A 24,037-nucleotide genomic window follows, 5' to 3' on the forward strand; every position below is an offset into this window, starting at 1 on the left:
CATTTGTCCGCAGCAATAAACATTGCTTCCAACGCGCCTGGTGAAATAGTTCATATAACAACTAACTGTATAGCCATTCTGTTGTTTAACCTGGTAATCAGTAGGCATTGGTCTGAGTTGGGGAGTAAATTTTTGACTATACTTTTGTTTTTTTTTTGTTGTAATGAATATTCACTTCAATTTACAACCCCTTTTTAGGTTATTTCTATAGGTTATTTCTATATTATGGTAACATGGAACTATTCCCTCAAGAATTTTGTGGTAATAAATGTAACTATCGGTTTTCCAGATATTTCCAATTATCCAATTACGAAACGAGGAACCCACATCATGCGAGGGCTGATTATCTGCAGATAATGTTTTAGATTTGTCACATTGAATCTAGTTAAAATCCGAGACCTAAAAACTAAAAAAAAAACTGAAAAATAATATCCAAGGATAATAACCATGGATAAGTATAGAAAAAGAGAACTGTGGCTTACTTAATTTGGGTAGCTCAGAAATTAATGGCATGTGATTTTTAGGCCAGCTGTAGGCTGAGCCTATTACTATTGGCCTATAAATGGTGCGAATTTAAATGACATTGTTTTCCATATGAAAGGCTTTTTCACTGTGCAACTGAGCATATTATCATACGAATCATGCATTCAAGCGTTATCCATTCTCATATTCCTAGGATATAAAACATTGCCCAGTTTTTGCCACATGCGTAAAAATTTAGGGTACTCAACTTTCAATAATAATGATTCAAACATTTCGTGAGCTGGGCATAGAACAGCCTCTTTCAAGTGAAATTTTAAGATATCTTTCCTAGTAGTTCTTATTCTATGGTTATTTAACTGCAGCTATGAGTGTATTTAAGTATATGGGTGTTACTTTTTCATTTTCTCTATCGAAAATAGTTTTTCATTGTTGGTAAATATTATTTATCGGTTCCTCTGAAAATATCATTACCGATTTTTCTATATGTTTATTGGCCGAGAAACCATACAGTAATGGCACACCTGTTTTTTGTCATGTTCCAACTGATTCAAATTTCATATGAAAAGCCCTTGTGATCAGGTCATTAAAATCTTTTTTCTAGTGTTGATCGATAGGACCTATATTCATTATACAGACTAGCACGCCTGGTGTACGCACAGATCACAACTCTACCCTATATAACTCAATATTCCTGTCACACTCTCTTTGAAATCATTGTACTAATAGTTTTTGTCTTGTTGGGTTTCTTCACAGCACAGTACTGGCAATTTATTTTCAAAAGACCATTGATCTATTGATAATTTGATTTTTCTTCCCATTTAGAGGCGGCCATTCATTATAGCATGTGTTTGCTTCTATAGAAAATTTTCAACACGCAGCTAGTCCAAAATATTAAAAGCCATTCTTTGAAACGTGAATTTTCAATTTGTGCATTCAGCCAAGCATGATTTTTAAGACGAGCGTAAACCAGATCCCCTGTGGTTGATTTTCTATGTGTAAAAGTTAACAATTTGAACAAATGCCAAAATGACGTAATCTTCTTATTTTTCCGATGACAAATCTGTTCTTGAATATGTAGATCGTAGCTGGCAAACATTGTCACCTTTTCTTGAAGCCATATATTGAATAAGTTTTGGGGAAACTTACAATCAGCTTTCTTTTGAACAATAAAAACAATAAAGCAATTATAAATAAAAAATTTGTAAATTACATTTTACTTCAACAATTATGATAAAACATAAAAAGGGGGAAAATGTATACACACGTGTGTATTTGTTTGATGATACAATCATTGTTAGCTTTGTTGCTGTTTGCTGGCTCTCGAAGATAGAAAAGTAAAAGTGATGTGAGGATTTGTGTGTATTGATAATATTTCTACTACGTACCTTAGTACTATAGTACTATAGTACTGAAACAGGTGTCCTCATCAAGTACTGACAACAAATGATAATAAACCCTTCAAATAATCAACAGCTTCTTTGAACGATACAGCATTGATGAACTGTTTAGTTATAAATAGATACCTATTCAGATATTCTAGATTTGTAAATGTTATGGACTTTGTTTTTCAGCGTTTAGAATGGAAACCAAGTCCTATCAAAGTTAATAAATGTGGCTACAAACGTAAGACAAAGGTAAGATATTGATCAATATTGAATTAGATGCATGTAAGTACGTGTAGTTTGTGTAATAATATAGATTTTTCATGCAAAGAAAATGACAAAAATATACGATAATGATAAAACGAGTGATTGGAGAATAGTAATAAAGATAATTGTGAAATGATAATAGTAGCAATGATAAAAATGTTACAATGATAATAAATAGACAATTTGAGTCTTTTGAGGTATTTTGACCTATAAATAGACAATTTGAGGTATTTTTAGCCCACTTGGGACTTTAGTCCCAGCGGGCTATTGCGTTCACTTTTCGTCCGTCATCCGTCCGTAGGCGGAATCCAGTTATTTTGGGAAGTTTTGAAGACGCTTCAATGTAATGTCTTTATATTTGGGTTACTCATGTATCTAGCCAAGACACATCTTCAGCCCAAAAACTGGCCCTGTCATTATCAATGTGGCCGACTGGCAGCCATTGTAGTTTGCCAAAATCAGCACTTTTTACACATATTTCAAGTTCTTGAGGGAAATTTTGAAGACGCTTTGATCAATTATCTTGATCATTCATATGTATTTGTATCCCCCAAGGGCTCATCCGTATAAGAAAAATTGGGTGGATCGGACTCAAGATGGCCGTCCTGTGACTTTTTTGTGCACAAAAATGTCTATTTTGGCCTGAATTCTGAGTCCTGTAGCTTCCTACTGGTTTTCCATTTTTCATTGAAATTTGTGGTGGCTATTCTATGGAAAGGGTCTTCATTACCTGACACAAGTATTTGTGATCAGCCAATTATCACGCAATTGGTGGCCACCTTGGTGTCATCAGTACTCATTCGTAGGTGGGAAAAAGTTTTTTCCACATTACATTGATACCTAAGCATATTTTGTAACTACAATCAAATGAAAAGTTGAAGCTCATGACATGGTCTATGATTGTGGTGAGTTTCAAGGTCATTAGTTATTCTATATGGTCACCAGGGGTCATTGAATAGTCGAATAACTTTGTATTTCCTTATTATATTGGTACGTAGGCATATTTTGTTACCATTATGACATGGTCTATGATTGTGGTGAGTCTCAAGGTCATTGGGTTCCGCATATGGTCACCAGGGGGCGTTGAATAGTAGAATAACTTGGTATTTCCATATTGTATTGGTACGTAGGCATATATTGTTATCACAATCAATTGCAAAATCATAGCTGCTGAGATGTTCTATGATTGTGGTGAGTTTCAAGGTTATTAGTTTTAACTTAGTTTAAGCTTAGTTTTTGTACATGGTCACCAGGGGCGTTGAATATTGAAATTGTTTGATTGTTGAGCATTTGAAAGCACTTTCCAAGTGGGCATGGTGTCCCTGGACCCCTAGTTTTTCTGATCGTCTCTTTAAGTCTTGAATGCTGTTGATGTTTGACATGATCTTAAGGTTCATTACATATTTTCATCTTGTCTAAACAAGCCGAACAGTGAGATCTCTGTTTGCTTCATCGCTTCATATTTGTTCAGTTGAATTTAAATTGACATTTGAAATTTGCTGATCCGCAGCTGATTCTGAGAATATTGACACGTGCAAAACAGCAGTGTGGACTTTGCTTTCAAAAGACTAGATATCTCGTCTTGAGAAGGAAAATATAATACTGGTGTCAAAATGTAATGTTTTATTGGGCTTCCAAGAAATTCAGCTTTTTAATAACCAGTATTTTTAGTACTGTTGCATCCCACTGACTAGTAGAATGAAAATTCTGGAAATGTCCAGCTGTGAATTATCGCGTGCCAATTGTCTATGATAACTTCAATTTGAATTCCTCTTTTGGAGTTACAAAAAGGTTCTTCAATCACATCACAGATGATTGACCGTTATCAGAGAAATTTCCCTCACTACCTCAAGCTGGTTTCTTGAAATAGAATAGATGTTACGAAGATAAGGAAGTCCTGACTGGCGAAAGCTTATTCCTTTTTTCTTAAGATCTATATAATCAGTCATCATCTTTGATAGCAGCACATCAAAGTTCATCAGAGACCCTCACTGAAATGTGCTATTTGTGTTGATGTGAGACATCAGAAATGACTCTCGCTTTGATTTTGCAAGAAGTCGTCGAATTTGGAATTTTTCAATTGATCTTCTAACAAGACGTGATTTGCCGAGTCTTTGTGCGCTTGTTATACTGCAAATTTCAGAGATGATGATTCAAATTGCCATAGTTAGGGATATCCTCTGGAAAAAAGCAATTAACTATGTGAAAACAGACATTGTAAACAATGAACAGGTGTCTATGAACTCACTGACCATACAACTAATGGACCAGGCACAGCATCAATAGATTTCTGATAAATCCCAAATGGGTCAGTAAGTGCAGGTTCACAGCAATGTGATGCTTGAAAGATACCTTCCAACTTAATGATAAGGGCCGCTGTGATGATGACTTACTACTCTTCGCTTGGTTTCCTTCAATATCTTGTAAAGTGCAATAGCGTGTAGTTATCAATGTGTCGTTTGCGATTTGATAAATATTGTGCGTGATGTGCATGATAAATTCGGCTTCTATATCATTCCAAACAGATTAACTTTCTAAAGTAAATTACGGTGTAATTAGAGGAGTAAGATAGTTAAACTATAGAACGTATTGATTTGCAGAAAATCTTGCTTAAATACTAAAGCCTGAATAACCCAGAGCTGCTACTTTGTGAAAACAGAGGGTCACGTTGTCATTGAGTCATATCTTATACGTTTGTATTGTATATTTACAGGTGGAATGTCAGAATTATATACGAGTTATAACATTACCAGAACCTGGAAGGTTGTTCGTCTGTGGAACGAACGCTTTCGATCCAAAATGCCGCCAGTATTTAGATATTTCAGTAAGTGAATGTAAATACCTGGTACTGTATATACATAGATGATTTCATAATGAGAGGATTTGAAACTTTGAAAAAACTCCTTTTTTAGATTCATTCTATTTATAAGTATTCCATTCCACCATTATATAGTTTGTAAGGGGTCAGTACCAGTGATGGGCAAGGATTGGGTTCAATCCATTCAAGTTCCTATATAGCATCATACTGGAAAAACAACTTCGCTTATTTAATATTTGGATTATACATGTATCTCCTTAGACACATTGGCAAGGCTAAACTGGCTTGGTCACAATCAAGATGGTTACCTGGTGACCATTGTTATTCGCCGAAATCAGCTCTTTGATTGATTTTTCAGATGGGTTTTTCATTCAGCCAATTGTCATGCAATTGAGGGCCATCTTAAGTGTCACCAGTCCTCATTCATAAATGGAAAAATCAGACAAAGGAAAATATCAATATCAGGTTTCAACTTATAGCCTTGATATGTGATAATGATTAGCACTGTCATAGGGTACATCTCTTCACATAGAATAAGGATCACCCAGTTTTATTTTCTCACCACCAGAGGAATTGAATATCGAATTATGTACAATTTTCTATAGCAGGCCTATTGCTATACAAATGGCGTGAACTTATATGCTATAGTTTTCGGATGAAAGCTTTCCCTGTGCAACAGAGCATATATTCCTACATATCATGCACAAAAGTATTATCCGTTGTACAATTCTTACGGAACAGAATGAAAAAAGGCCTCTTAAATTTATAGGTCTATGGGGTCGTGAAAATTTGAACATACAAATATCAATTTCATAAAGCCTATCAAAGAGCAGTCTGATTTCACCTTTGGGAAGTTACAAGACCTGTAGCTCAATAATCGATTGCCATTTGTCTTGAAAATTCATGGAAAGGTTGTTTGAATTGGGGTTGCCCAATTTTTTATTCTCCCACCATGTACAATTTTTAGGCCAGCCATAGGCTGAGCCTATTACGATACAAATTGAGCGAATTTAAATGACATGGTTTCCAGAGCAAAGGCTCTTTTACTGTGCGACTGAGCATATATTCATGCAAATCATTCATTAAAGCATTATCCATTCTCCAAACTCTACGAAGCTGAATTTTGAAAGAGGGCCTCGTTAAAATTTATATGAGCTTTTTCGCGAATATCTGATCGCAAAAATATTGGTTTTGAAAAGCCAATCAGAAAGCAAAGACTCCTCTATGATTTGCTTAGCCGCAGAAATCAGCAGGTGTTCACGTGAACCTGCGGTATCGTCTACCGTTTTATTTCCGGGTTTTATTTTAAGATTTAAAATTGTATTTCAAGATCGATTTCTGTGAAAGCTTTAGTTGATTAGGTTTTTGGGAGGAATATTTTTATTAAGCACTACAGAAAATATCATTGACCATTGTGCAAAGTCCGGGAAAAATAGCTTTTTCTTAAATCGAATAGATGGCCTTGATATGCTAATTAGCCATGTGCTCAAACTACAAATTCAATCAAATTTTATTCTGCATAAAATATCAATATCCAATTCAATTTTACTTTATTGAACAAATAAAAACATCAAATCCAATTCAATTTTGTTTTATTGAGCAAATTTCAGATAATTCACTTCTATTCCGCATTAAAATCAATAAGACCAAGGGAAAAGATTTATCTGAGGTATTTGTTCCTGCCAGATCCAGTCGCTGTCTGTGCTACTTATGTATTCTACGATTGTATTGTGTAAATTATTAGGTATTGACTCTGGCTGGGAGTGTATTTTGACAAATTTAACCCACAGAATGCATCATCATTCGCCATTTTATGAAAAGCTGACAGGCTGGCCATAGTGCCCCTTGGGGCTCTTGTTCGTAATTGGAACCTATGCATATTTTATAACCACTATCAATTGCTGATAGAACGCTCTATGGTGAGATTCAAAGCAATAGGTTTCTCTATAGGTTCACCAGGAATAATGGAATAACATAATTTTTCCATATATAATGGTACCTATGCATATTTTGTAACCACAATAAGTGCAAAATATAAGCTCATGGTGTCAATGGACCCTTAGTCCTTATATTTACAAAACTCTGTCTTGATTATTTCGTTGGATCTTGATTTTGAAGAAGTTGTTTACGTCCGTTTAAGCCTAAGGTAGAACAAATTTGGTTGAATTCAATCATACTTTCACATGACACTACTTTTCAGTGTGATATGCCAATTTAATTCAATTAAGATTTATTTCTACTAAGTATATAGAGATGTTTTCAAATTGATAATAAGTACAAGATGCTGTAAGATCATTGTTCACTTTCATTTACTGAAATCTGGCCGAACCATCAATCACTGGGGCCGTCATGAGAAATTTCCTTCTTGTTTTATATATCTAATTTGCAATCTGAACTGGCTATAAACATGTATTTCGCACAACATAAAAATATTATTGATTTTCCATGGATTGGGCAGGACTGAGGGACTAGCATCTCTATAAATTATTGTCGAAGCTTCGCTTCACCCAAATTTCACCCGCAATAACTTTGGTGTGGGTATCAATGGATCAACAAGAAATATAGAATCAAAATATATATTATTTGAAACCTTTGAAAAAATATGTCAAATGTTTTATATATACTGCTCTCCTATTTATCGTCACTTGTTCGAAGTGCTAATACCATCGAATGGATATGCTTTTTCAGTCATGGCTCTCGGGAAGCGTGTATTATTGTCCTAAGTTCTGTCTCTCACGCAGTGCCAATGCAGCTCAGATATTAATTTTCATATCATGACTTTTATGGAAATTTAGTGCCTCTCGAGGAGCATCGATGAAAATTGGTTTGGCTTGGCACACGTTTAAATGTTTTGCCAGTTAATATACGACAGACAAATTGATGATGATTATGGAACAGCTAACCGCAACTAACCTTAACTCATTCATCGAATGATTTAGTCATGATTTAGGAAATAATGAAATAGAAATTGTTAACGAACCTATTATCTTCCAATTTTTGAGGATATAGGTACTAATTGTGGAGTCAAGATTCTGATAAGATAGTTTTTATGAAAACAGAAGCCACTTTCTAACTTGTGACTTGTTAGAAATTGGCTTCTGGTGATTAGTCTGCCATAGTTTTTAATGGCTAGAGACTGAAAATAAATAGTCATTCATGAAACAATCAATGTTACATCCAACGTTGCTTTTAAAGATGGATGTCTCAATGGCGCCATTTTTCAAACTATTTATTCTGCAGGAAATCAATCCCTTCTACATACAGATTGCCCTTTCTCTTCAGCATTGTTGGTTAGTTGTCGTAATGTGTTTGTAATTGTATCTATTCCATTAATTCCGTGTGTACATTTCAGTTCCATGTTTTTAAACATTCTCACAGGTAAATTGGATGCTAGCTTTTAGTTGCAATCACATGTTTTTTTACATGGGCCTGACCAAAAATGTTGTGTTTACACAGGTCAAAGCATTCACTTCAGTGTGAATGCTAATTGGCTCTGGAAGTGACTCACCTGGCTTGTCACTGCATTGTTTAGTACCAAGTGTGTGTAAACGCGTGCCATAATTAGGCATTAGCCAGTTTGATCCTGGGCCTAATATTCTCCATGTGATGGCAGATTTTGCAAACACCAACCTCACTTTCCTCCAAGCCCAATTAGAGATTTTTGTTGGTTATCAATATTGACTGAGTATATTAGCGAAATTACTAATTACTGCTAGATACTGACTATGATGCATATATCTTAATGTAGAAGTTGTTAAACTGAATAATTTCTTTCCACTAATTCCAGGGAAATTATTTATTTGAAAGAGAAGAGGCTGGAATAGCACGGTGTCCATACGATCCCAGTCACAATAATACAGCTATACATGCAGGTATGCGACTGGCAAGTACATTCGCACATTCATAAATTGCATTCACAAATAGGCATAAATCTGAAGACATGCATTGGTTATAAGATCATAACCAATTAGTCTTGAGAAAATCATGTCCTATGTGTGAACTTCTTGCGGATATTATACAATTGCAAGGAATGATTATTTGAGTGCTGTATTCTTCTAAAATTCTTTCGAAAGGAAATCCTCTCAGGACATCATAATATTGTACAACTGGTTATGAATCATTAAAAATAATTTCAATAAGAAAGACACAGATTGGTGATAAACCTAATGGCACTCATCTTTCTGGAACATTGGAGTACTCCAAGGTGAATACATTAATCAAGCTTTGAGAAATTTTTTTCTATATTTATTTTCTTCAAGGAGGGACACTTTATTCCGCGACGTACGCAGACTATACGTCAAGGGATTCACTGATATATAGTGGTGCTATTCGAACTGAACAGTTTAATTCCATGTGGCTGAGTGGTAAGTAACATCGAAATAACCATTTCCGGACTGGTTGAATTTGAATGCAGTGAATGTGTGTGATTACTATGTGTGACGGAGGAGCTGACTATCATCCTGCATTCACTGTCACAAAATGCTTGTGTTTACCGGCGCTGTGTTAACAAGACAGCAACATTTCATGAGCTGTAATCAGGGTCATGTTCTATTAGTTCCCTCTCGTAGATCCTTGCATTATCATTTTCCTTTTAAAGACCGATGCTTCTATACTGTAGGAAGGAAGCTTTTAAACATGTGGATCACACACAGAAGCTATACATGGTTAATAGCTAGTTTAAAGAGGATTGGCCTTACATATTGATTCCTTTCATGATAATTATGATAGACATTATAAAGATAAAAGATGAAAAAAACTACATTTTATTTGAAAATGAAAATTTAATGGGAACGATTTGAATTGAGTAATTTATTCAACAATTTCTATAGAATTTGACATATGTTCATGGTTTGCCTTCAGTGAAACTCTAAGATTATTGGTCTGGTTGGTTGAACACTATTTGGTTTGTAGTGAAGATCATAACTACTCTGATTGTACTAGAAAGATGCCTCGTGGCTTTTGAGAAAGACCAAATAGAAATGAATCTGCTTATGGGACTATGTACATGTATGATATTCAGACCTAATATTTCATTCTCTTGGAATGATTTAGATTGGGTTGATAGTATTGATTTAAATTTCATTCAACTTTTACTATAACAAACTTTGTACGACTGCCTTAAGATTAACAACACATTCAGGTTGCAGTTCTAGTATCAGTGTTACTACAGTTATGTATTCATAGTGTGAGAGTCAGTAAACCTCATTATGATGAAATTCTTATGAAAATTTTGTTTTATCCATTATTTTTTGTTTAATTCTGTTTTAAAAGAGTTTTATTGGCTTCCTGTCTCATGCCGTTTGGACTTTTAAGCTGTTACTCACTACTTTTAATTGGCTTAAAGGTCTTGGACCATCTCATCTCAATGAGCTGTTGGTAGAATATGTGCTACTCGTTAACTCCGCTCCACAAACAATGGTTTGTTTTTCAAAAGACAAGTTTCAAGAAAGAAAGTTGGTGAACAATCTTATAGTTTCAGGGCACCTTTTTATGGAATATTTTACCAAGACATGTCAGGGATAGTCCTAAAGTTCTTACTTTTAAAAATAGTTGGAAAATATGATAGCAATGAAGCACATACGTTCAATGTACATAATGCACAGTATACATTACTAAAAATGGGGAAGCCCCCTAATATGAATGACTAGAATATCAAGTCCCCGAGTAATATTACATATAAACTATGAATTACGCAGCAACGAAGAAAACCTTGAGAAATAAACAATACACTGAATTATAAATGAAATTATATACTGCTGTATTCACAAGACATGAGACAATTGCATCTATGATTGAGACCAAAAAAAAAATCATTTGCTGTCATATCTTGCTTCCTGTTCATACAAGATTAAAAACCTTTTTGAGTGTGCTGTTTTTCAAATTGAAACAAATGTTGATATGGTTGAGAACATAAATGCGGTGAACACGATTGCACAAATATTATGGCTTCTGTATGCATAGGTTTCTTGTTTGTTCATTTGATTATGATGACTGAACCCTCCAGGCTTGGTCGTTGCTAATTGGAATAAAGCAAACAGTGACAGTGATTTTTTCCACGATCACCACGAATGTCTGGTGCTCTGTGATTCATCCTCGGATGATGTATCACTTTCTCCCTTTATCTCCCCTTATGCCTCCCTCACCTTAACTCCCTTCTTTTCCCTCCTATAATGAATTTGACGGTAGTACGTACTTCCCTCACAATGTTATTAATGGTTACTGAGCAGCGATTATATAGCTAACGAAGCTCGTAAATTCTAATAGAATATGGAACTATAAATGTGATTTGGCTACGCAATGGCTCACATCGTTTTGTCCTGTTAATAATTGATTGGGAAGATAAAGCAGTGAGTTAAAAGCATTGCTAAACACTATTAGTTGTTCGCTAGTTTATAACCACATCAAATTGCCACTATAGTCAGCTTAAAACAACTCAGTAAACCTGTAGTATAAATCTAAGCCATTCGGAGTCAAATTTTTGAGATGGAAATATCATTTGAAAATCACTGGTTTTTTTAAAGAACTTGTTTTAATGCGATAAGAAGTTAATTCTTAAGTTTCATTTCAGAGCCTCAATTTGTGAGTTCGTATGAATATCAGGACAAGGTATATTTTTTCTTCCGAGAAACTGCTGTGGAATACAAGAACTGCGGAAAGGTAAGATGGTACTCTGTTCTGGGTTTTGTGACATTTTCTGAAGGAAATATGAAACTGAATCATTCCACATCACAGGGTCTAAATGAGCTACATTTTTGAACAAAGAATCTTTTGCTTATGCACTTCATTATCATTCAATCTATTGCAACATTCACTCGAGGATTTCAGTATGGTGCTAAGTGTTCATATGAGCCCGATTATAAAAGCGTTTTTGACCCATCGGTAAAATTATTGCATGTGATTGCAACTAGTTTCATTCAGGTTGATACTGTCTATGCTTTGCAAATACGGATAGTGATTCCACACTGAACGTCCGCCCCAGGTATGGCACTATCATGGCCACATATTTTCTGATGTGATTTAAGTTGCCATTGATATATGCCACTTGCCACTGAAATATGTTTTAAGGGTTTATTTGGGGCGACATTATGGTTTTCAAACAATCCATTTCGCCAGTACAATAATCACTGAGTTGAAATATCTTGTTACCAATGTTGATACTGTAGATAAGCTTGCTTGAATAATTGAATGATTTACATATCATGGATCGGTCACGGGTCGGTACCCGTAATCCTAGAGGTTCAGTACCAAAAGATAATGATGTATGTAGATAGCAATACAAAGATATTTGCAGCATTTGTTCATTATTTGGTGATAGTTGTGAGTTGGATTGTGTGAAATGCATGTTTCTGATGGATATTGGCATTGAAAAGACTTTAGAAATGAGAGTGACTTCGTTGTGAACGAAAGAAGTTATACAAGTGTGGGTGAAGCTATTTTGAGCAGTCCATATTATATTTTTAAAGCTTAATATGTGAGTTGTGTCACATCAATTCATTTGAATTTTATTCAAGCAGTCCATATTATATTTTTAAAGCTTAATATGTGAGTTGTGTCACATCAATTCATTTGAATTTTATTCAATTTCTGAATGGAAATGTGCAGCACGTTTAAATGACACTGAAATCATTGTTAACGTCATAGTTCATAGATGTTATTTAAAGAAATTCATTGCTGTCTTCCTTAGCCGGAAATTTGATTTATAGAACTTAATGCATTGCATCAATTGTATAGTGCAACTAAAAAAACTTAATTAGGAATCAGAATTTAAAAAAAAGACAATTCCATTAGATACATTTGATATCCTGTAAAGATTAAATAACACAAGCACACCGAGTTCACTGACAGTCTACACCGCAATTCAATATCCTGTGCAGGCTTCATTAAACACACAAAACAACAGCCTTCGGTTAAATTGGCTTCTAAAGTTTCCATCGAAATTAATTTCATCGCAATTAGTATTGTGGTGCCGCAGTAGTAGTTTGAGTCGAGGCACTGTTTTGCGCATTCGGGATCTAAATTGCAAATTGATCCAACAGTATCAGGCATCACTCTATAACCAGGTGTAATTTGACATTTCGATCCGACTTGAGTTATTGAATTGTGGTGTACGTTTTTCGATGCCTTTGAATTGAATCACAACTACCGTGTATGTCGATTGACTTTGAGTTTCTTAATGGTTTTCCTTAATTAACTGTGACTACGGAGTTGAAAAATCAAAGCACGACAATATCAAACCAGCTTTAGGCAGCTTGATTAGAAATTTCAAATTAAGCATTGACACAATATCAAATCAGCAACTGGCATGTATGATTACATGATCACTTGAAGGGCTCCATAATCCAAATTTATCATTGTAATTGTCAATCATGTTTTGTCTTGACTAATACAGTGACTCACACCTTTTTGGAATTAGCTTTGGTTTTGGCTCTCTTGTTTAGGAGAGATAATTTTCTGTCATACTCTGTCTATATTGACTTTCGTACCTAGCGTACTAGCTCAATTGCCACAGTTGAAGTCAGTTCATCATTCTTTCATAAGAATTGAATTATTTTCCCCGGGGTTTTGTTGATCTCTTTTTGATACTTACTAACATCAGTATACGTTTGTCTGGAATCATAAGCTGAATTCCAACAGATATGATAAAACAATTCAACAATCCATAAGTTAAATTTAAACCTGTCGTAAGACCTAATGATAGGATTTTAAAGCCAATTCATACCTTTTGCATTTTCTTCACAGACAGTCCAGATTGCAAATGATGGTATTTCATTTTGAAATAATGTCAAAGGCGTATTCTATTTGAATAATAATGTCAAAGTTCGATGAGCACAACAATGGACACTACTATTCATCTATCTTATAAAGCCGGTTGACATTGACAGCAGCAACACATGTTTAATCCTGTTGATGTAGAGGAATTGTAATAAGCTATCAGCGTTCATTAGTTGAATGTATGAGACTGGGAATCAGAAGAATCGAGTCGGCTCAGCATCAGTGTCTCTGTGATCACATCAATGTTGTGCTGATGAGGCTTCATTAAATACAGCCTCGTTTATCTCGTCTTAGTGAATGTTGCTTGTGCAGCTACAGCTACTTATTACATTATCTCAAAATTAAACTGACGTCTCATCTTTGACTTATCATCATTCCACAGGCTCCGAAAATCCATTCCCTTTGCTTTAATAACACAACTTCTATTCTCATTTCATGTAGTGTTAGTGCTAGGAGACATTAAAAGTTTCTTCAAATCAAGGCATTAAAGTATCAGTGTTAGTGTCCTATTACAAATCAACATCAATCAGTATTTGCATAAAGAAGTTAACGACGCTCACTTCATTTGATCTTAGTTTGTTCTCAATTGGAATAAGAAGTTTATTTGAATTTGATTTCATTAAACTCATGCGGCTTGGTTTCAAGTTGAATGTTGCTGAGTGAACTATTTCTTTCTGTCACAGAAATTAGCATGAATATAATGATGGCTATAATTGGCACCAAACTGTGGCTGTTTCTGAAGTGAAGTCTTAGTAAGATGGATGTTCATTTAATTACAGGCAATTTATTCACGAGTCGCAAGAATATGTAAGAAAGATCTGGGTGGAGGTAATAGAATTCTACAAATGGCTTTCACATCATTTTTGAAGGCACAAATTCATTGTTCTATTCCGGGTGACCTTCCGTTTTACTTCAATGAAATACGTAAGTAGATCCGATGTAATTCCTTGTATTCAAACACCCTGATGGTTTTGCTCTTAAAGAACCTACCTTTTTGAATCAAATTATTCGTTTAAGTGAAAATGACATTTTTAGATTTTGCATAGTGTGCCATGTTATATGTAGCCGGTCCTCGAGAATTATGATTTGAACTTAAGAGATTGTTATGACTCTTATTTGATTGATTTTGGATAAGATTTAGCAGGATTTATTGTATGCATAATTCATATGCATTTTATAGCTCTTCTAGCTTTTGATCTAAAGTTATGTCCCAGTGAGGCAATTTAACAATCGACTACCTTCTTGGTTTTTCCATTTGCATGAAAATTTAACGCCACTGCTACCAGATTTGAAACGTAGCCTCTGCACTTGTTATTATGTGAAACCTAGCAACTGATATATCATCAAGTCTAATTACTTTATCGATATAATGCAGAAGTCGACAAATTGGCGCATCCGTATCTGTAATGTGTTTGTCGTCAATAGTTCTATGAAATGTTTCCGATGAATTATCGACATAAGATATTTATCGTATTTCTTGTACATCGAGATTGAGTTAATGACCGAACAACATGAGTAATTGGTATTTTCAATGAAGCTTGTTTCATTGAATAAGAAATTATGAAAGATTTCTATCAGGCCTATCAATAAGAAAGTATGAAACATGTCAATTAGGCCTACTGCTGCATATCACGATTGTAAGCCACTGCTTTTTATGCATCAACGTTCTTAAATATTAAAATCTTGGAAATCACAAAAATTGTTACTCAGCTTAATGAGTATAATTATACCCGGTATCAAATGAACATAGAGCTGGCAAGATCAGTAATTATAGCATGTTTTGGAGAATTTAGAAATTCAGAATAAGGCGAAGTTTTAACCCTTCTTATGCAGGGGCAGATACAGGGTGTCGTACCTGCAGCATGTGCGACCACTTAAATTTTTCAAGTGCCCTTTTCAATATCTCGTAAAAAACCGTCCGGGCCGCAAACAATCTACTGTGCGGACCGATGTTCGATGTGAATTCCCTGCGATTGTGTTGGCATAAAACATGGCATCTCTGCGCTTGCCGGCTTTTGGAAATATGCTGAAGATTTATTTCTTCAATCCTAATGGGCAAGTCATAATTACCAAAGATTTAGAAAAGGGCACCAAATTAGTCTTAAGAAATCCGGTTAAGGGCAGAATTTCTTTCCAAAAATTCTCAAGAGGTCACATTCTTATTACATAAGTGCTCTAAAATGGAACACAACTGTATATGATCTCAGATTAAGATTTGTCTCGGCATTGGAATTTTTTCTAATCATGGAAATTGATTTTCCTCATATATTTTGTTATCTAAACTTGAAATAAGTTTCATGTGTTAATTAATACTTGAAAAGCATCTCTATCACCATTCTCTATCACCAATGCTTGCCTTAATATTTTTCATATCATCTCATCAAGTCAGGTGTGGATTTAGAGGGAGGTCCAAGGGGGGTCATAAATTTGAAGGTCCCTCAAAAGAAATCCTAAATGACATTTTTTCCAATTAAGGTGAATAAAAAACTAACAGAAAGCTGGTGTTTTCTCATGCAAAATGATGAATATACAACGGTATTGTGAATGTGGTTGTGGTATTGTGTATTGGTATTGTGATTAAATTAATGGATTTCATATTCAACTTCTAAAATCTCACCAAATTCTTCTCAAAATTTCAAAACATTTCTATTGTCGAGTACCCCCTCACAGTGGTTGACAATAAGGGCTATGCTGTTATGCGTCTTGCATCGTCATTACAGTACCATTTCATATGGTTTCTTTTTATTTCCCTGGACCCCGCCCCTACAAAAGTCTTAGATCCGCCCCTGCAAGTATTGAAATTACGTGAGATACAAAGGTTCAGTATCATAGTAATCATTGGTTGTTACTTTTGTTTTCACATATATTTTACCCAACATGCATCAGTTTCTTAACCGCAGGTCTATGAAATCTTCTCTTCAGGCAGCTTCAGTGTCTAAATTGCCACATCAGCAGGACTCAGTAGACTATTATGTGAGGCTAATACGTATACATTATCTATTTTAAGTCAACACTTTTATCTTGAAATTAAGCGGCCAGCATAAGAAAAACATTGGTGAATTTTCAGTGTGATTATTCGTAATTTCAATGTCTTAGATGCTCTGAGAGGGCTTCAAATTAAAAAGAAATTTCCCTTGCTTTGTTGTTGTAAAAGGAATTCGGAAAGGTGCCCTATTGAATGAGTGCTACCACTTAAATTTGGGTCTGGATCTGCCTCTGTTTTGTGATGCAGGCAAGCATATACCGTACATAACTGTTTCCTAGATAAGTGCATTATAATGTGAATAAATGAGAGTATCTTTCATACAATGCATGAAATGATGATATTTTCAACAATGTATAATTTCCCTTGAATCAGTTGTAGGTCACGATATCCGTGATGAAAAGATGAGAGTAAAATCCCATGATAAATGAAATGATAGCTAAAAAGTTTATTCAAAATATATATTAGAAATATTTCAGGTGGTTGCTACCACTCTTCATCAGTCTAAAATCACAACCAATTCATTTATTGTGGGATTTTACTATTAATTTCCCTTTCCCTTGATTATTCTCTATAGCCAAGACATTCTGTCATTGACTCTTTCGTATCAGGCTAAAATGTTTATATGGTTAATTTTTTTCAGAGGCTACCTCCGGAATGGGCAAAGGTAGCATCGGCGGCATTGAACACACCAGTACTCAAGATATGATCTATGGTGTATTCACTACTCCGGAGTAAGTTATGTTATTGGGCCCATGCATGCATTCATTATCACAGAATTCATCCTCTGGGACATGAATCATAAAGTGTCTGGGAAATATTTCTCTGAATCAACAATTTTCTCGCACATTTATAAATTTTTTTAAAGTTCTTTTGGCATTTCTCTTTTTAGTAACAGCATTACAGGATCAGCCGTATGTGCTTATCGCATGTCAGACATCATCAGAGTATTCAGGGGAACTTTTAAAGAGCAACAGACGGCAGATAGTCTTTGGAAACCTGTGGATACACGGCGGATACCGAATCCACACCCGGAACAAGTAACTACTTAATTTGGCATTCATTCCTCCATAAGTCTTGAAACGTCAAATGTGACAGTCCATTCAATGGCACTATTTCTTTAAATATACGTATGTTTATAATGTATGTCTACATGTAAATGATAACTTTTACTGATGCATATTTATCAAAGATACAAGTTAATGTGTGGGATCAAGGTTATCGGTTATATGTATTTCAGCTTAATGCGTAGTTCAACTAAGATCTTTGAAAGATACTGGTCAGTTAATTTTTTTATGACCATTTTTGTAGGTGGTTAAAATCATTCATGTAATAAGACAATTGTCACTTCAATTGTCTCAAAAATTATTGAGGTGCTGAAGGGACATGCCAGTTGCCAATTGCCAGTTGCCAGTTCGGTTCAAGTCCAATATGTCGTGGAATTCAGTCCATATAGTGTGGAATAGTGCCCTGCTGAAAATAACATTATTAAAAAAGGGGTAATTCGGCTACGCACATTGAGTTTTCCTACCGACCAACCGAGATACACATAGTCCCTCGATCCATCCGTGGGTTAATCCACGCAGACACCCACCCCCTCGAACCAGCCACTTTATTTAAAGGAAATCTATGCATTACCCAGCCCCTCAACCCCAGCCACTTCATATAAAGTAAATCTATGCAAATACCCGATCTCTCGATTCCAGCCACTTTATATAAGGTAAATTTGCTAATGCCCGCCCCTCGATTCCAGCCACTTTTTATAAGGGGAATCTAGATGAATACCCAGCACATCAATCCCAGCCACTTTATAAAAGTCGATCTACGATAATACCCAGCTCCTGGATCTCAGCCATTTTATATAAGGGTAATCAGCGCACACAACCATTTTATGTGAGGGTAATCCATGCAAAACCCAGTCCCTCGATCCAAGTCATTGTGTATAGTAGTTATTTGTAACCCGTCAATTAGAAATCCATGGATATATTCAAGGTACTTTGAATTATTGGGAACTATCTGGTTCCGTTTTTGAATACAATGTGCTAAAAACATCATATAGAGAGGGCCGCTCACATCATAAATCTACCAATTTCATTTCAAAATATTTTGTCCGTCATTTGCCGTGCTGAAGGTTTGGTTTGCGTTTGAAACTACTTGAATTTGAAAATGTGTGACATGGTACTAATAATGCAAACTATTGGTCAAAATTTGTACTATGTATATTCGGTCTCTGATTGGCTGGAGTTCCTGCGTTCAGTTCTATTGCGTTGCATATAATCAGCTTATTATGTTTGTTGCGATCGAAAGTAACTGTCCACCTACCCTAGGCTGGAGTAGAACATGGCCAACCAGTCGGATACGGCTTGTGACAAGTTGGTAGGGGCAAGGTGGCTTATGCAGGGATGAAAATCTTCCGGGGAAACGTGTATTTCCGTGGTTGGAGGTCCACGTTTTTATCATTCTTGAGATTGATATAGATCTGTGGAGAAAATGAGGAGGGGGGGTTTAGGGTTATAAGTTTAGTACACTTTAAGAACGGACTGTAAAAGCGTCTTATAAAACCGGTGCTACAATCTGTGAAATCTTTTTTACAACGTCAATCTTGGCATATAAGTTGATGTCAAATCTGGTGTTTAAAATGATCCACAAGACTGAATACTCAGCCACCCTCTGATAGGTGATATCATAATCCTTTTATTTTGAAAATGTTTTTCATATTGTGAAAAATATTTCATTTTTCCTTTCTACCTATACCCTAGCAAATTTTGGACATAAACCATAAACAAAGGAAAAGTAGAATGTAAGATAGAACTGGCAAACAATTTTCAAGGTAAACCACTTTGCCCATGGGCAATTTATTCCACTATGAACTGGCTATTGGTAACTAGCAACTGGCACGTCCCTTCAGCACTTCCATTGTGCACAAAAAACGTTGTTTTAGTGTTCAAACAAGCATCTTATAGGAGTGGATCAGAGGATATCAAAATTACAGCATTTGGTGCCACCCTTTTTGTAGTGGGGGCTTGACAACAGCTTAATATTTCATCATGGAATGGTTGTTTGTGTTTTTCTTTCGTATTTTCTTATTCTATCGTTATGTATATTTTTCTGTAATGCCACCCATGTTTGGCTTTTCTAGTGCGTAAATGATACAACAAAAATCATGGACCAAACACTTATATTCATGAAGACACACGTTCTGATGTATGATGCAGTCCCGGCCTATGGTGCTCAACCAATTTTAGTTCAGTCAAGCAATCAGTAAGTTAATTGAGCATTCCTTTCTGACCTGGTATTAGATACCTGCATCATGATTTCTCAATATAATCATCATGACTCCTGGAATTCACTTCTTATGCCAGGATCTGTATTCAGGAATAAAAATCTTATACAAAAACGTGATTTCCTCCCTTGAAGGTAAATCTTAATCATTTTTGAGATGTTAATCCGTTGAGAAAATTAGGGGGAAGGTGAGTGTTGTGGTTTTAGTGTTGGGGAAAAGTTGAAATCATAGCACACTTTTAATAACTGACCATAATAGTTTGTTATGAAACCAGTGCAACTACAAGTTAAACGATGTTGAAAAACCATACAAGTACATACTGGGCACTGGGTTATATACACTGAATAAACATTCAGCATATAGTGTCCGTGTATAAGATCATTGACGGCGGGTTTACCTACACCTGGAAAGAAAGACATCTAGATTTTCCAATAAAAGAGAAGGTTCAATTCTCGTGAGAATTGATGGAGAGGAGAGCTCATGGAATTTCTTTCGGAAGGCGATACCGAACCATACAAGCATCCTGAAGCATTCTGTCTCAAATCGATTTTATATCTTCACTAATTTAGATTGTTTAATTATTATTGAATTCATTTCGGAGTTTATCCTTTTGTTAAACGGATTCCGATATCCAGGTATGAAATGGGCCTATGCTAATTTACTTAACTGATTTTTGGAATTTCTATTTTACATGTTGATACAATCCTGTCAAGCATTTGCCATCGTAACATTACTGAACTATTTTAGTAATTCACCTAAATGAAGATTTAACATAATGAGGACAGTAGTTAACCGTAGTTAACTGACATGAATCTACACTTGAGGTGTCTGCTACAGAGACTGCGTGTACGCACACGCTGAGTTCAGTTCATTCTGTTTCTGTTATGTATTATGGGTTCACATAAATACAGCAGTACATGACTGGACTTAAAATCTTGATAAGTGACCCCACAATTGATGATGTTTTACTGGATTTATTTTTCTAACAATTCAAGGTTTTAACTAAACCTCATCTCCATAGAATTGAAAATGAAAATAAATGTATCTGCAAAGCATGCGATGATGATGATGGGTTTTCTGCCCTGTTGGTTTAAATGTACTATGAATTATAGATTTAATCGCAATTAGTCACATCAGTTCATGACATATGGTTATTTTTAAGGAATGCTACCTAGGAGGCCACACATGTATGTGCATCCATATCGGTCATTATGTACTAAGTATTGATGTATCAAGTTGTCACTAATCTGCCAGACGAGTGGATTTTTTTTCTTGAAAGCAAAGTGGGAGCGAGGATTTTCTTAATGAAAAATACATTTAACCAGTTATGCCTGTATGACGTATATCTACACAAACTGCACTCGGATATTGTTACTCTCAATTGATTTTCTGTTCTATGCAGGGAATACCCTGTTCTAATAAGCGCTTAGAGACATTTCTTCATCCACTACTAGCCAATTATAAAAGAAATATGCCTTCAATGAAATGGACCTTATGGTCCCTTGTTTTGAGGTGCGGTTGACCTTTAAGTTATTACTGGTTATGTATCGAATGTGGAACTGGGCCTTGGTATATAGCAGACTTTTTTATGCAGATAATAACGAAGCTCAATTTCTTTTAGATCCAGATACACATCAGTAGCTATTGATTGGCAAGTTCGCGCTGTAAATGGAAAATATTATGATATGTTATTCGTAGGGACAGGTATGTTTCTTATTGTCCATTTGACTAAAAAAGAAAACATGTGTACATGTGTCATAACCAGAATTCAACACATTAGAATTCACTTCTTGATTTCTACATGCAGTCTTGTAAACATGTATCCTTTTCATTTTGATCGTGGATGTCATTAGCATAGTGTAAATCATTTCGTGAAAAAATGCATCATCACCTTTTCTAATGCTTTATAGACAACGGTCGTGTGGTAAAAGCTTTCAACAAAGCAATTGGAGACAAAATTGAAACTGTTGTTATTGAAGAAATTCAAGTATTTCATGAATCAGCACCAGTTTTAAAAGTGGAAATATATCGAAATTTATTCCGAGGGGAAGAGAAGTTGATTGTTGTATCAGCGGATGAAATTAAATCTGTTCCGTTACATCGATGTCATTTGCGCAAATATTCTTGCAGGTTTGTACTATTAATTTAATGTTCTGCATTTTGAGTTGTTCAACATAGAATAGAGAGGCTTTGTTGGACTAAGTACAGTAGACTTCTCCACGAGGCAAGTGACTTCCGGGCGGTTGGAATATGGATGAATTGTCATCACATGAATTGGAGAAAATACATGTATTTCCCCTAAGCACATCTGCTGCCCAAAAACTTGCCTGTTCAGATTCGAGAGTTGTTCGCTGAAATCAGCACTTTCTTCACATATTTGAGGTTTTCAAGAGAAATTCTGAAGATGCTTCAATCAATGGGATACTGGCACCCATTAGATGGCGCAACAAACGCTAGGTTATTCTTGGTGAAAATCAGTTCCTTTGCAATGAAATTTGAACCAAATTTTTGGCTGCTAAATCCAAAAATTATCTAATAAGTCATTGATTATATAGATGATTCCCTTTGTCACTTGTATGGCATTAGCATACTTTATGGGAACCCTATATTTGTACAACAGGACATACAGGACCAGTGGTCAGTTTGGAAATGAATTACTTAAATGTTGATATGATTTTCTAGGGCGTGTGTTGGTCTTCAGGATCCATATTGTGCATGGGATGATAGCAACTGTATTAATTCAAATCATGGGTGAGATATTAAACTTCGCTTTATCATACCAACAGTATTTGTTGTACATTTAGTTGACTTTTGAATAACGCATAATTTCATTTGTTCAGGTTACAAAGTTTAGAGTCGGGGCACCATGAACTATGTCCAGACAATAATGCTATTACAGATGTCTTGACTGATGAAAACAATAATATATTTTGTAAGTATTTGGTTGCTGGCAAGTAATTTGATATTCTATCTTCCTCCAAATCTTTTAATTAATAATAATAATTGATAGTAGACTGGCAAAATGACTTTCGCTTCTCAGTAATTTAGAACACTTTCATATTTATGTTCAATTATGATGTATTGTAGTATCTTCTGGCAACAGTCAATGTTTAACTATCAATAGAATTAATGAGCTTAATGTTATATGAATCAAAAATTCTAGGGTGCAGCCTTGGTCAAAATTCTAGTGTGCATCACAATACAAATTTATTATTTGGTTAACATAAAGATATGTCAGGGCATTTTCAACAAATGATTTTAACCCTCTTGTTACAAGATTGATTTTCAAAAATGTACCTCATAAACCTGGATTAATTACTAGTAATATCAGTATGAATACAATTTTCCAAATGGCCACAGCTCCATAGATATAAGAGATATAGCTTTTTTGTAAGTGAATGTATAAGAAATTATGATAACCTGATGTAAACATTTCAGTTGTGATGGGCCCACTCGGGGATGATTATTGATTTCTGACTCGCTTTCACTTCATGGTTTGAACTTCAAATCAGCATTTACATTATTATGACTGCATCACTTCTAAGCATTCTTCTTCCAAAATTCTTTGAATTGCAACTTACAGTCGATCCCGCTTTATTCGGAGCCAATGTTTGCGTATTTCATAGATGTCTAGAAGTCCGGACTTTTCCAGTTAAAACCTTGACTAAAATGATCACATTTTTGCCTACTCCGTACTAGATTTTTTGCCCCATTCCTTAGATAATGCTGCTAACATAGTCAGTTTTTCTGAGTGGGAGTTAACTGTATTATGTACAGTTCAGTACTGAAGTAGTTATTACAGGGATGAGAATCCCCCGCGGATCCGCGGTTTCCCGCGGATTTCGGTATTGAAAAATATCAATTTTCCAAATAGTCCAAAGATGATGTAAAATTATAGGGGGGGGGGGGGGGTGTGATGATCTCATTCAATTGGTCTGGCGCGATCGGTAATCAGGTGAACTGTAAAGGCATTCAGTGCCTGTTTTACTTATCTTCGCGTAAAAGTATCGCATTTCAATGAATATTCATTGCATCACTGATTTTGTATC

General features: G+C 35.3%; 1 protein-coding gene across 4 annotated transcripts in view; it reads left to right on the top strand.

Moving 5' to 3' along the window:
- LOC141905555 (semaphorin-1A-like) overlaps positions 1 to 24,037 on the top strand; it is a 72,081-nt gene that overhangs the window by 43,722 nt on the left and 4,322 nt on the right. For all 4 annotated transcript variants that reach the window (XM_074794461.1, XM_074794460.1, XM_074794463.1 and 1 more), the window contains 13 exons: positions 2,055 to 2,117; positions 4,846 to 4,956; positions 8,738 to 8,822; positions 9,210 to 9,314; positions 11,519 to 11,607; positions 14,502 to 14,646; positions 17,349 to 17,439; positions 17,598 to 17,745; positions 19,845 to 19,966; positions 21,610 to 21,692; positions 21,899 to 22,118; positions 22,671 to 22,739; positions 22,829 to 22,920. In XM_074794461.1, coding sequence (XP_074650562.1) covers positions 2,055 to 2,117; positions 4,846 to 4,956; positions 8,738 to 8,822; positions 9,210 to 9,314; positions 11,519 to 11,607; positions 14,502 to 14,646; positions 17,349 to 17,439; positions 17,598 to 17,745; positions 19,845 to 19,966; positions 21,610 to 21,692; positions 21,899 to 22,118; positions 22,671 to 22,739; positions 22,829 to 22,920 — 1,423 coding nt within the window. The remainder of the gene's footprint in view (positions 1 to 2,054; positions 2,118 to 4,845; positions 4,957 to 8,737; positions 8,823 to 9,209; positions 9,315 to 11,518; positions 11,608 to 14,501; positions 14,647 to 17,348; positions 17,440 to 17,597; positions 17,746 to 19,844; positions 19,967 to 21,609; positions 21,693 to 21,898; positions 22,119 to 22,670; positions 22,740 to 22,828; positions 22,921 to 24,037) is intronic.

Source organism: Tubulanus polymorphus, chromosome 5, assembly GCF_964204645.1.
Source record: "Tubulanus polymorphus chromosome 5, tnTubPoly1.2, whole genome shotgun sequence".
NCBI classification, from domain to species: domain Eukaryota; kingdom Metazoa; phylum Nemertea; class Palaeonemertea; order Tubulaniformes; family Tubulanidae; genus Tubulanus; species Tubulanus polymorphus.